The sequence below is a fragment of the Lolium rigidum genome, chromosome 4 (assembly GCF_022539505.1).
Source record: "Lolium rigidum isolate FL_2022 chromosome 4, APGP_CSIRO_Lrig_0.1, whole genome shotgun sequence".
NCBI classification, from domain to species: Eukaryota; Viridiplantae; Streptophyta; class Magnoliopsida; order Poales; family Poaceae; genus Lolium; species Lolium rigidum.
Window position 1 is genome coordinate 200,968,271 of NC_061511.1, and position 15,171 is coordinate 200,983,441.

General features: G+C 43.6%; 1 protein-coding gene across 1 annotated transcript; it reads right to left on the reverse strand.

Moving 5' to 3' along the window:
• Positions 1-6,977: 6,977 nt before the first annotated feature.
• Positions 6,978-9,431, reverse strand: LOC124649103 (54S ribosomal protein L37, mitochondrial-like). The gene is made up of 3 exons (XM_047188778.1): positions 9,385-9,431; positions 9,190-9,248; positions 6,978-7,700 (listed from the first exon to the last, which is right to left on the reverse strand). Exon 3 carries the CDS (start codon positions 7,675-7,677, stop codon positions 7,285-7,287), a length of 393 nt encoding a protein of 130 aa, XP_047044734.1. The 5' UTR covers positions 7,678-7,700; positions 9,190-9,248; positions 9,385-9,431; the 3' UTR covers positions 6,978-7,284.
• Between the last annotated feature and the right edge of the window lie 5,740 nt (positions 9,432-15,171).

Consider the following 15,171-nt stretch of genomic DNA (forward strand, 5'->3'; position numbering starts at 1 on the left):
GGCCACACGAGGGCCCCACACAGCAGGCCGGCGCGGCCAAGGCCCAGGCCGCGCCGCCCTAGTGTCTGGCCACCTCGTGGCCCCACTTCGTCTCCCCTCCGGTCTTCTGGAAGCTTCGTGTAAAAATAGGACCCTGGGCTTTGATTTCGTCCAATTCCGAGAATATTTCCTTACTAGGATTTCGAAACCAAAACAGCGAGAAAACGAGAACCGACCCTTCGGCATCTCGTCAATAGGTTAGTTCCGGAAAACGCATAAATATGACATATAATGTGTATAAAACATGTAGATATCATCAATAATGTGGCATGGAACATAAGAAATTATCGATACGTCGGAGACGTATCGGCATCCCCAAGCTTAGTTCCTGCTCGTCCCGAGCAGGTAAACGATAACAAAGATAATTTACGGAGTGACATGCCATCATAACCTTGATCATACTATTGTAAGCATATGTAATGAATGCAGCGATCAAAACAATGGTAATGACATGAGTAAACAAATGAATCATAAAGCAAAGACTTTTCATGAATAGTACTTTCAAGACAAGCATCAATAAGTCTTGCATAAGAGTTAACTCATAAAGCAATAAATCAAAGTAAAGGTATTGAAGCAACACAAAGGAAGATTAAGTTTCAGCGGTTGCTTTCAACTTATAACATGTATATCTCATGGATAGTTGTCAACATAGAGTAATATAACAAATGCAATATGCAAGTATGTAGGAATCAATGCACAGTTCACACAAGTGTTTGCTTCTTGAGATGGAGAGAAATAGGTAAACTGACTCAACATAAAAGTAAAAGAAAGGCCCCTTCGCAGAGGGAAGAATTGATTGCTATATTTGTGCTAGAGCTTTGGTTTTGAAAACATAAAGAGAGCATAAAAGTAAAATTTTGAGAGGTGTTTGTTGTTGTCAACGAATGGTAGTGGGCACTCTAACCCCCTTGCCAGACAAACCTTCAAAGAGCGGCTCCCATGAAGGACGTTATCTCTACCAAGAAGGTAGATCATCCCTCTTCTCTTTTGTTTACACATGTATTTTAGTTTTATTTATGGATGACACTCCTCCCAACGTTTTGCTTACACAAGCCATGGCTAACCGAATCCTCGGGTGCCTTCCAACATTCACATACCATGAAGGAGTGTCTATTTGCAAAATTAAGTTGCTTACCGATGAATCGGAGCAAAACATGTGAAGAGAATTATTAATGAAGGTTGATTAATTGGGGGTGCGGGAACCCCGCGCCGACTCTTTTTGCAAAATTATTGGATAAGCGGATGAAGCCACTAGTCCATTGGTGAAAGTTGCCCAACAAGAATGAAAGATAAACACCACATACTTCCTCATGAGCTATAAAACATTGACACAAATCAGAGGTGATAAATTTTGAATTATTTAAAGGTAGCACTCAAGCAATTTACTTTGAAATGGCGGAGAAATACCATGTAGTAGGTAGGTATGGTGGACACAAATGGCATAGTGGTTGGCTCAAGGATTTTGGATGCATGAGAAGTATTCCCTCTCGATACAAGGTTTTGCCTAGCAAGGTTATTTGAAACAAACACAAGGATGAACCGGTGCAGCAAAACTCACATAAAAGACATATTGTAAACATTATAAGACTCTACACCATCTTACTTGTTGTTCAAAACTCAATACTAGAAATTATCTAGACTTTAGAGAGACCAAATATGCAAACCAAATTTTAGCAAGCTCTATGTATTTCTTCATTAATGGGTGCAAAGTATATGATGCAAGAGCTTAAACATGAGCACAACAATTGCCAAGTATCAAATTATCCAAGACATTTTACCAATTACTACATGTAGCATTTTCCGTTTCCAACCATATAACAATAAACGAATCAGTTTCAACCTTCGCCATGAACATTAAAAACTAAGAACACATGTGTTCATACGAACCAGCGGAGCGTGTCTCTCTCCCACACAAGCATGAATTTATTCAAACAAAACAAAAACAAACAGACGCTCCAAGTAAAGTACATAAGATGTGACTGAATAAAAATATAGTTTCAAGAGAAGGAACCTGATAATTTTGTCGATGAAGAAGGGGATGCCTTGGGCATCCCCAAACTTAGATGCTTGAGTCTTCTTGAAATATGCAGGGATGAACCACGGGGGCATCCCCAAGCTTAGACTTTTCACTCTTCTTGATCATAGTATATCATCCTCCTCTCTTGACCCTTGAAAACTTCCTCCACACCAAACTCGAAACAAACTCATTAGAGGGTTAGTGCATAATCAAAAATTCACATGTTCGAGAGGTGACACAATCATTCTTAACACTTCGGACATTGCACAAAGCTACTTGGAAGTTAATGGAACAAAGAAATCCATCCAACACAGCAAAAGAGGCAATGCGAAATAAAAGGCAGAATCTGTCAAAACAGAACTGTCCGTAAAGACGAATTTTAAAGTGGCACCAGACTTGCTCAGATGAAAATGCCCAAATTGAATGAAAGTTGCGTACATATCTGAGGATCACTCACGTAAATTGGCATAATTTTCTGAGTTACCTACAGAAAATTAGGCCCAGATTCGTGACAGCAAGAAATCTGTTTCCGCGCAGTAATCCAAATCTAGTATGAACCTTACTATCAAAGACTTTACTTGGCACAACAATGCAACAAAACTAAGATAAGGAGAGGTTGCTACAGTAGTAACAACTTCCAAGACACAAATATAAAATAGAGGTACTGTAGCAAAATAAACACATGGGTTATCTCCCTAGAAGTTCTTTCTTTATAGCCATTGAGATGGGCTCAGCAGTTTTAATGATGCACTCGCAAGAAATAGTAGTTGAAGCAAAAGAGAGCATCAAAAAGCAAATTCAAAACACATTTAAGTCTAACCCACTTCCTATGCATAGGAATCTTGTAAATAAACAAGTTCATGAAGAGCAAAGTAACAAGCATAGGAAGATAAAACAAGAGTAACTTCAAAAATTTCAGCATATAGAGAGGTGTTTTAGTAACATGAAAATTTCTACAACCATATTTTCCTCTCTCATAATAATTTTCAGAGGCATCATGAACAAACTCAACAATATAAGTATCACATAAAGCATTCTTATCATGAGTCTCATGCATAAAATTATTACTCTCCACATAAGCATAATCAATTTTATTAGTTGTAGTGGGAGCAAATTCAACAAAGTAGCTATCATTATTATTCTCATCATCAAATATAGGAGGCATATTGTAATCATAATCAAATTTATCCTCCATAACAAGCGGTACTAAAAGACTACTATCATTATAATCATCATAAATAGGAGGCAAAGTATCATCAAAGTAAATTTTCTCCTCAATGCTTGGGGGACTAAAAATATCATGCTCATCAAAGCCAGCTTCCCCAAGCTTAGAATTTTCCATATCATTAGCAACAATGGTGTTCAAAGCGTTCATACTAATATGTTCCATAGGTTTTTTAATTTTCGCATCAAACCATCCATGTCTTAAATCAGGAAATAGAATAAGAAGCTCATTGTTGTCCATTATGCCTAACTAGTGTAAACAAGAAACAAAAAGATGCAATTGCAGGATCTAAAGGAAATAGCTTCGAGCACAAACACAACGGTAACAGAAAAGTACTTTACCTGGGACCGGAGTATGAGAGCCTTTTACCTTTCCTCCCCGGCAACGGCGCCAGAAAAGTGCTTGATGTCTACGGGTGCTTCTATTCTTGTAGACAGTGTTGGGCCTCCAAGAGCAGAGGTTTGTAGAACGGCAGCAAGTTTCCGTTAAGTGGATCACCCAAGGTTTATCGAACTCGGGGAGGAAGAGGTCAAAGATATCCCTCTCATGCAACCCTGCAACCACAAAGCAAGAAGTCTCTTGTGTCCCCAACACACCTAATAGGTGCACTAGTTCGGCGAAGAGATAGTGAAATACAAGTGGTATGAATGAATATGAGCAGTAGTAACGGCGCCGGAAAAGTGCTTGCTGGCGTGCGGATGATGGTAGTAATATTGCGGGAAGTATAGATGCGGTAAAACAAGTAAACAAGCAGCGATAGCGATATTTAGGAACAAGGCCTAGGGATCATACTTTCACTAGTGGGCACTCTCAACATTGATCACATAACAGAATAAATAGATAGATGCTAGACTCTATACCCTCTTGTTGGATGATGAACACCACTAACTCGTGTAGGATTACACGAACCCTCAATGCCGGAGTTAACAAGCTCCACAATATTCAATGTTCATATTTAAATAACCTTAGAGTGCATAACAGATCAACATAACCAAACCAAGTACTAACATAGCATGCACACTGTCACCTTCACACTACGAAAGGAGAAATAGATCACATCAATACTATCATAGCAATAGTTAACTTCGTAATCTACAAGAGATCACAATCATAGCCTACGCCAAGTACTAACACGATGCACACACTGTCACCATTACACCGTGCAGGAGGAATAAACTACTTTAATAACATCACTAGAGTAGCACACGGATAAATTGTGATACTAAACACATTGCAATCATAAAGAGATATAAATAAGCACTTCACTATGCTACTCGAATTACTCTGCGGCAAGATAACGAACACTAATTCATCATGTAGGCAAACCTTAAAGATGCATTCCCAAGTACTAATGAACACCCCACGCTGTCACTTTGAGCATTCACAGGAGGTACTAACACACCACAATTTCATAGAGACATCCAACTCAAATCATAACTCGGTGAATAAGTATTACGTGAAATATAGCCTAAGAGACCCACACGGTGCACACACTTGTCACCTTTACACACGTGGGACAAGGAGTCTCCGGAGATCACATAAGTAAAATCCACTTGACTAGCATAATGACATCTAGATTACAAGCATCATCATATGAATCTCAATCATGTAAGGCAGCTCATGAGATTATTGTATTGAAGTACATAGGAGAGAGATGAACCACATAGCTACCGGTACAGCCTCGAGCCTCGATGGAGAACTACTCCCTCCTCATGGGAGACAAGCAGCGTTGATGAAGATGGCGGTGGTGTCGATGGAGAAGCCTTCCGGGGCACTTCCCCGTCCCGGCGGCGTGCCGGAATAGAGACTCCTGTCCCCCGGATCTTGGCTTCGCGATGGCGGCGGCTGCGGAAGGTTTTCTCTGGTTTCGTCGAACGTGGTAGGGTTTTCGCGACGGAGGCTTTAAGTAGGCGGAAGGGCAGGTCGGGGGGCCACACGAGGGCCCCACACAGACAGGCCGGTGCGGCCAAGGCCCGGGCCGCGCCGCCCTAGTGTCCGGCCACCTCGTGGCCCCACTTCGTCTCCCCTCCGGTCTTCCGGAAGCTTCGTGTAAAAATAGGACCACGGGCTTTGATTTCGTCCAATTCCGAGAATATTTCCTTACTAGGATTTCGAAACCAAAAACAGCAGAAAACGGAAGCCGGCCCTTCGGCATCTCGTCAATAGGTTAGTTCCGGAAAACGCATAAATATGACATATAATGTGTATAAAACATGTAGATATCATCAATAATGTGGCATGGAACATAAGAAATTATCGATACGTCGGAGACGTATCAGCGGCCCGATACGGTGTCCGGCGCCCCGAGCCCGTCCCCGTCCCACAGGGGACGCTCGGGGGACGCCGGACACAACGAAAAGCGAGGCGGGCTCCCACATGTCGGCGACTATTTGCATAAACCGTTGGTTCGCGCCTCTTTTCTCGTCGCTCCTTCCTTCCCGCGCCTCCCACCCCACCGCCGCCGCCGGATTTCCCGGCCGTTTGGGCGTCTCATCTCTCGCTGAGAGTCGGCACCGTTGTCGCGGCTGGGGCTCCCGCCGGTCGTGCCGCCGCCGCCGCGTCGCCAGCGCGTCCCAGAACGCGCCGTCAAATCCGCCCCACCTCCGCGCACAGAAGGGCATGCTCCACCATGCAACTATGAGATCAATGGCCACCAATATACCAAAGGCTATTATCTAGCCGATGGTATATATCCAAAATGGGCCACTTTTGTCAAAACAATCTCGAATCCATCGAGTCCGAAGAATTCTCACTTTGCTACACGACAGGAGGCTTGCGGGAAGGATGTCGAGCGGGCATTTGGTGTGCTTCAAGCACAATTTGCCATTGTCCGGTACCACTGCTCTAAGCTGGTCTCACGACCAAATGTGGGAGGTGATGCGGGCTTGTGTGATCATGCACAACATGATCATCGAGGATGACCGCAAGAATCATGTTAGGTCACATGTTGGTCCCTATGAGTGTCAAGGCCCTCTCGCGGAGGTTGATCATGAGTTGCCTGCAGATTTTGCTGATTTTCTCGCCATGCACGCAGAGATCCGTGACAGCAATGTGCATGAGCAACTTCAAGCTGATCTCGTTGAGCATTAGTGGAGGATCAAAGGAAATACCGTGGCACCTTGATGTAGCATCTAGCCCTATTTATTATATTTGATTACTTGTTTTATTGTTTGTTGTAATTTAATTTGAAAACAATCCTCGCAAACATTTTTATTCATATGCTACATTTGATATAAATGGTTTATGTGTTAAAAAAATTATTTTAAATGTTTGGGGGCGGCGTTTGGGGGACGCGGCTGGGGAGCGACGTCCCTCAAACGCGGCACGAACAAAACACGTCCCCCAAACGCTCAATCCGGCGCGGTTTGGGGGACGCGGCTGGAGATGCTCTAAGTCCTACCCTCCAAACCGCGTCCAGTAATAACGTCAGGTCGAGTGTTTGTGGGACACCACCGTGTGGTGCCGCTTTTGGGACGCGTTTGTTTTTAGTCGCATCCCCTAAACAAAAATTTAAAAAACAATCAAATTCATTCAAATTTGTTATATATTACAAGAATTATAATGAAGTTCGACCAAATTTAAAGACGAAATAAATTAATGGTTGAGGGGTATCTCTCTCTATGGTTGAGGGGTATGGGAATTAACTGATGACTTATCATGACACACAGTTAAGTTAAGTTGACAGTGATTAACATATGATCCCAACCCGTAACATAAATCGCATTAGTTGGCTGTAGATGTCAATCAGTTTGCACGTCCACTAAGAAAAGAATGGCGACAATACGACTCCATGACATCCCATGTTGCTCATCCAGGGAGGCTGTTGTCTAAGTTCAGTAATTGTTGCGATCTCCAGGAATCCACATGCTCTTGCATGTATTCACCACATTATTACCGACAACAACTAAGTAGTATGTCCGCTAATAAGTCTTGTAGGAAAAGACAGACATATGGTGATAAGGCTTTGACCACAACATGCCTGAGACAGACCCATCCTGATCAGTTAGTTCTTAGCAGTGAGAGCATTGTTCTCCTTGATCCGAGCCCGGTTGTCCAGCTTGACGAAACGCTTCAGGTCTTCGTAAGGCAGCGTCTTGGCGTCTTTCCTCCGGAGTTCGCTCAGCACGGGGCGCTTGTCCACCAGGTGCCACAACCAGTCGGGGTATTCGGAATCTGGTTGGATCTTGGGATCAGAACCCTCCTTCAGGATATTAGCCCCAAACACAGTTGTGCTCTTCATTTCCTTGCTCAGCACAGGCTTAGCATCAGCTGCGCCACCTTTTCCACCCTTCTTTCCCTTGGCTGAAACCGCAAAGCTTCTCACCCCAACCAACTGAGCCACAGCGTCTCTTGGAATAACTCCACTCTTCAATAGTCTTGTCCAAGACATTGCCATTCCTGGGTTGATTGATGTTTTAACTGCCATATAACATCACAACTATCTGTTAGCTGATAAAACCAGGGGGGAAAAAATACCCATGCTATAAAAAAAAACAAGGTTCAGAACCTGCAAATGACAAAGGCATTTGGTTTGGAAGGTCATGTGTGGATATATATGTAAAAGGGGTATGTTGAGTATATGGAACTGATACTACAAAATGAGTTTTGGGTTACTGCAGCTTGTTTAAGCCACTAGATTTTTATTTATTTTGTAATATAGGGAATTGCATGCAGGATGCAGCTCACGAAGCCAACATGTGTTATTTAAGGCTTATAATTCTGCTTCCAAGATGCCTACTGCAAATTATAATTTTCATCGGACATCAGACACCTTTTATGTCGTTCTATTGAATGCATGAACTGCACAATGATAAAAGAAGATGGTATTCAGATATAACCCCATTATTTCATTTGAAATCAGGTTTTTGCCAAAGTAACATAACACTTAAAACTGCATTCCTTTCGATTGGGAAGGCCGAGACCAGAATCCTGAAGAACATTGACACTCTAGTTCCAGCATGAAGCACCAGACAAGCTACCAAAAATAAGAACTACAAAAAGACATATTTCCTAGGCTATTTATGCATAATTCATAATCTGGAATCGTTTGTTCACAGTATTTCAGCTATAAGCATCATGGTATGGTTAACAATTTTATCTACAGGTTCAGGAAAACCATGAGAAAGGTGTAGACCAAAAATATCCCCATCAATCAACACAAGTTTCTTGCTGAAGCAAAAGCAGTTAAACACAAGACACAAATTCTTTAAATTCTTTAAAGTCGAATAACAGCAAGTTACTTCCGGAACAAGACCATCCGACTCAAAATAAGAATAAAATAATGCATCTAGAGTGAGCCTATATGCCCAATTCCAACTTGTGCATAGTCACATAGCGCGTAACATTTTTGACCTATAAACGCCTCTGTATGATCAGTATTTTTTTATCTATAAATTTTTAGTTTCCTGACTTACCGAACGGTAGCATTTCTAGAATAGCATAATATTAAGGTACTAAAAGGTTTGTTTTACTACTTTACCCCCCCCCCCCCCCCAGCATTTCCACTACTATGCAATAATAGCAGGTCTACATAAGAGACGGGGATCATGCCAATGGCTGACATGCAAGTATGCAACTAAGTCTGCCTATGTCCTTGCACGTTATGTAAGAAACCATAGCTAACTCGTCCGACATTTTGCAACTACAATCTGGATCAGTTTTATCAGCATGGCATGCAATTTGTAGTACTAAAAGAAATCCAGAAATTTACAACTAACAGTAGCACACAAATCAGTCACCAAATCATACTAACCAAGCCAACACATTCACGAGCAAAGCATCAGCACAAAACCTGTAACAACACATCACAAAAAGGGGGCAGGCAGATTGACTGAGAAAATAGAGACAGAGGAGGAACGGGTCACATCCTATCTCAGGGGAGGGGAGGGCGGTATCCTGCAGCACACACCTGCGCCGGACGAAGGTCTCGAGAGGTACGTGCGCAGGCCGCCGGGGCACCTTCGATTCCTGCAGACGGAGACAAAGATGAGAGGGGCGGGAGAGAGAGAGACCATAGGAGAGACAGAACCGCGTGGATTGCTAGGTCCGGCGGAGGCCGGCGGCGCCGTCCTGTGGCAGAGAAGGAGGGCGGGAGGTGAGGTACCTGCGCCGCCGTCGGCGACTGTAGGGTTCCGGCCGAGTGTTTCTTTGTGCGAGTTGGGGGGAGGAGAAGAGCGAAAGGGTGCGGGTCGGAATGGGCGCTCATATGCTATGCTACGCTTCACGCGCGCGTCCGTTACACGCGCGACGCGTGTAGGCGGATCCCGGATGGGCCGGCCCATGTAGCACTCTCTCCGGATTTTTCACCACCGAGTTTTTTTTTTTCGAAACACAGTACACATAGACACTCACAAATACGTACATACACTCATCTCTATAAACGTACACACGCACATGCTCGCACTGAAAAATATTTATCCTTAATGTGTTAAATTTAGAATTTAAACTCTGGTGGGCTAGGATGCTACTGCCCTTCTAATCACCCAACCACAGGTGGTTTTCTTCACCACCGAGTCCAAAACGGCGTAGTTGGTAGTTGGATGGGCGTATTCTATCTCTGTCTCTACTCGGTTTTGGCCTATTTCCGGCTGGAAGTGACACGGACCATCGCACCGTAGCTACGTTTAATTTACATCGGTAACACTATGCACTAGAATAAATCCCGGGTATTTAAAAAAAACTAGAATAAATCCCGAGTGAAATGTTAGTATGTTACAGCTGGAAAAGGAGCGGGAGTTCCCAAGCGGGGCCTAAGCGGATGTGGACCAGCATTGTGAGTTCAGGGTGGCGATTTGAGAGATCATAGGCTAAGCAGATATCTACGTGTGAAAATTTTGTTTAAAACTTTTTGAAGCTTGGAAATATGAAATTTGGGGCCCACGTAAGTCTGGTCTACGATTAACCAAGATCAGCTGGGTATTTTCTGTTCGACACTACATTTAAGATCATATGCAAAAATGATAAAATATCCAAATAATATATATATATATACTTTGAAAAAATATAACATTTTATTTTCCTTTTTTTGTTTGTGTAAGCAACATACAATTGTATTTCAAGTATCGACATAGTTTGTGTAGTATATACATCACTTGTTTTGATTTTTTTCATAAAACTTTGAAATAAGATTATTGAGGTTAATTGAAATTCGGGTTCGCATGGGACCCATGTTCAGGGTTGTATTGTGGAGAGTGTGCTTGACTAATTCTTGAGCTAGTTCTGATATACCTGACGTAGACAATATTTTACTTTTCCCGTCTCTAAAAAAAAAGATGATGGAAATGTTGTACTCCGTATTACCATCTTCATAAAGAAATGGCCGGGCCTCTTGGAATAGCTTAGCTGCAATGATGCCAATGGCAGGTCTTGAGATCTGATCGGCAAGGAAACAAGAAGGCCGGGTGACACTGCCGTTTGTAAACAAGGCCGATACAGCGACGCGTCTACCAACTTGTCTCGTGCTGTTTGCCTGTTTTACGTTGGTATCTGTCTCGTGCTGTTTGCCTGTTTTACGCTGGTGTCTGCTCCGTCTCCGGCGTCGATGGAGGTGGCCGGGGGATCTCGCGAGCCGGCCTTGACGCGCGAAAAGGAGCAGAACGCACGCGAAGTGCACACCGTTTGATACTGTAATCTTTTCCGTGCACAGATTCCAGGCTAACGTAGTACGTAGCGTAGCCTTTGTTTTTTGTGTCAGCGCGAGATTAGCCGGGATGCTCGCTAGTTCCAGCAGTTCGATCGGGGTTAGGACATTGCCTGTCATTTTGTCCGTAGAATAGAATCTACCAAGGGCAGAACCTTTTTTTCAACATAACGCTCGACGAGTTCGACTTTAAATTAACAAAGCCATCACCTGTATTGCTTGTGTCATAGAGGTTTTTTGGTTTCCGTTTAAAAGGTGCTCACAGCGGTAGAGCGTGCATTTATGTGTTCAAAGAGTGAGTGTACGTACGTATTTCTGCCATAATTTTCTGGCGGCAACCTGTATAATTTTGGCTTTTGGCACTGAATCCAGGAGTCAGATTTCAAAAGAGTTGTTTGACGAGGCATTAGCTTTTGTTAAAGGTCGGATTTATCAAAAGAAAATACGCCTACGAAGTAACGCGTGGACATTACGAAAAGATGTCACGTGGTTCTACTCGCGATGGCTGACAGATACTAACTTAAGGAACTAGCAGAGTGCAGAACATGTATGTTACATTTTTTCAACTACCTACGTTAGGTTTGTATGGACCATGGAGTGACGTTGCAGGTTGATTACACTCTCGCTTGGGCCTCCGTGGGTAGCGCTGATGGATTTGAATGTTGCGCACGCTCGGAAAACGGAAAGTTTAGACTCCCGGAGAAGAGCAGCGAAGATACGCTACGTACCACTGGACTGGACGCTGGTCGTCGTAGTAACACTGTTCCCTAAAAAAAACACTGTTTTCTGACAGTCTGACTGCACTTACAGTAGCATGTTCTCCCACGTGGGTTTTCCTCTCCCCAGCTTCGAACTGCAGCGGAGGGAGATCGCACATTCGCAGTACCTTGCCGCGCTGCGTCATCATAGGCAAGAACTGGGGCCAGAAACCGAACCGCTTGTGCGCGTTCAATCCCGGCAGATTCAAAATGTGGGTAAGCAATCTCATAGTTGAGTACGAGTACGAAGAAAATTGTGAAGCCGCTGTAGACACACATCGTTCTTGTTTTTAGAGCATTTTCGATCGGGTCCCTTAAACGTTCTTTAAATTCTTTTTGCGGCGCGTAGCACATTTAACTAGCTCCAATCACGCGCTTCAAAATCCATTTTCGTTCGGTGGGACTCAATCCGGTGTCTGGCACCCCGTGACGCGTCATTGAGACACGAACGACGTGCAACTGTCGCTTACCTCACGGCGGAAGTTAATAACGCATAGTGATGATGCATTTTTCACAGAGACGCAAGGACACATCTCGTCGCGTCTACCCCTCCGTGCAGGCATTAATGCGCGACGCCTCCCTCCGTCTTATAAAAAGGGATGCTCACGCATCGTCCCTCACACAAACTCAAGCCCCTCAATTGATCCAATCCAATTGCAGTCACTGAAGTCTTGGTGGTATTTGTCTTACGAAGATTGATACCACATAGAAGATGTATCTATGAGATCTTATAGTAGTTTTTTGGTTATAGGAGGGGACTGATGTTTTGGAACATGGGAGGGTATGTGATGACCCACAAGTATAGGGGATCGCAACAGTCTTCGAGGGAAGTAAAACCCAATTTATTGATTCGACACAAGGGGAGACAAAGAATACTTGAAAGCCTTAACAGCGGAGTTGTCAATTCAGATTGCACAGAAACAGACTTGCTCGCAAGAGTTTATCGAGTAGTAACGAGTTTTATAGTAGTAGCGATAGTGAAATAACAGCAGCGAGTAACAAAGACAGCGGTAGTGATTTTAGTAAACAGCAGGATTAAAATACGTAGGCACGGGGACGGATGACGGGCGTTGCATGGATGAGAGAAACTCATGTAACAATCATAGCGAGGGCATTTGCGGATAATAATAAAACGGTATCCAAGTACTAATCAATCAATAGGCATGTGTTCCAATTATAGTCGTACGTGCTCGCAATGAGAAACTTGCACAACATCTTTTGTCCTACCGGCAGGTGGCAGCCGGGCCTCAAGGGAAACTACTTGGATATTAAGGTACTCCTTTTAATAGAGTACCGGAGCAAAGCATTAACACTCCGTGAACACATGTGATCCTCACGTCACTGCCATTCCCTCCGGTTGTCCCGATTTCGTCACTTCGGGGCCATTGGTTCCGGACGACGACATGTGTATACAACTTGCGGGTAAGACCATAAACAATGAATATCATGATGAAATAATAACATGTTCAGATCTGAGATCATGGCACTCGGGCCCTAGTGACAAGCATTAAGCATAACAAGTTGCAACAATATCATAAAAGTAACATCTACGGATACTAGGCACTATGCCCTAACAATCTTATGCTATTACATGACCAATCTCATCCAATCCCTACCATCCCCTTCGGCCTACGGCGGGGGAATTACTCACACATGGATGGGGGAAACAGGGCTGGTTGATGGAGAGGCGTTGGCGGTGATGATGGCGATGATCTCCTCCAATTCCCCGTCCCGGCGGAGTGCCAGAACGGAGACTTCTGGCTCCCGAGACGGAGTTTCGCGATGTGGCGGCGTTCTGGAGGGTTTACGGCGACTTCGACTTCTCCCCGTGCGTTTTTAGGTCGAGGCCGATAAATAGTCCGAAGAAGGGCGTCGGAGGCCAGCCGAGGGGCCACACCATAGGGCCGCGCGGGCCCCCCTAGGCCGCGCCGCCTTATGGTGTGGGGCCCTCGGGCCTCCACTTGATTTGTCCTTCGGCTCCGTCGATATTCGGGAAAATAGGGCCTTCCGTCAAAATCCCGAGGTTTTTCCTGAAAGTTGGATTTACGCACAAAAACGAGACACCGGAACGGTTCTGCTGAAAACAGCGTTAGTCCGTGTTAGTTGCATCCAAAATACACAAATTAGAGGCAAAACAATAGCAAAAGTGTTCGGGAAAGTAGATACGTTTTGGACGTATCAACTCCCCCAAGCTTAGCTTATTGCTTGTCCTCAAGCAATTCGGTTAACAACTGAGCGATAAAAGAACTTTCACGAACACATTTGCTCATATGATGTATATATTCTCATGATATGGCTAATACTTAAGCGAGTTCATAATAAGATACATACAAATAAGATCATCCAACGACTATGTCAATCATGAAGAGGTACCAACAATTAATAATAAGCATCATGAATCATATATATAAGCGAGGATTGCAATGTTCATAAGAAAGTATGATAAAGTGGTATCTCGCTTGCACGTATTTGATCGGCAAAACATAAATGCCCGGGCACCTCTGGAGTTCATAGAAAGAGTAGAAGTAGTGATTGTCAAAGATAAAAGCATCAAAGTTATACCACAATCAATCATATTTTGAGACAAGCATATTATACTAAGAATGATAGTTGTGCTCTCAAGAAAGTGCTCAAAGAAAGGATGGAGACACAACATAAAAGTAAAAGATCGACCCTTCGCAGAGGGAAGCGGGGATTAACATGCGCTAGAGCTTTTCATTTGTAAAGCAGGAGTAAAATTATTTTGAGAGGTGTTTGTTGTTGTCAACGAATGGTAATGGGTACACCAACTACCTCGCCAACCGGACTCCCAAGAGCGGCTCCCATGAATTTTTGCATTTTTATGTGGCACTCCTTCCAACCTTTCTTACACAAACCATGGCTAACCGAATCCTCGGGTGCACACCAACAATCACATACCATGAAGGAGTGCCCTTTTTAGTTTAGTTTTATTATGGTGATGACACTCCCCCCAACCTTTGCTTACACAAGCCATGGCTAACCGAATCCTTCGGGTGCCAGTCCAACAATCACAAACCATGGAGGAGTGTCTATTTAAGTTAATTAATTCGGGACTGGGAATCCCATTGCCAGCTCTTTTTGCAAAATTATTGGATAAGCGGATGTGCCACTAGTCCATATGAGAGTCCGTCAAAAATAAATGACAAGGTTGAAAGCTAAACACCACATACTTCCTCATGAGCTATGAAACATTAACACAATTTGAGAAGCATTTTGAAGGTTTTAAAGGTAGCGCATGAGAATTTACTTGGAATGGTTTGAAATGACATGCATAGGTATTTATGGTGGACACTCTGGAATAACTTGGTTTTCATGTGTTTGGAGGCACGAGCAGCGTTCCCGCTCAGTACAAGTGAAGGCTAGCAAAAGACTAGGGAGCGACAAATCAAGAGAGCAGTAACTGTCATAATCATGCTTGCGGCAAAATAAATTAACTGAGGCATAAAAGTGATACAAGAACTTTGAAACAATG

What these genes read in the sequence shown, in the direction of transcription:
- LOC124649103 (XM_047188778.1), bottom strand. Translation starts at nt 7,677, where the DNA reads ATGGCAATGTCTTGGACAAGACTATTGAAGAGTGGAGTTATTCCAAGA.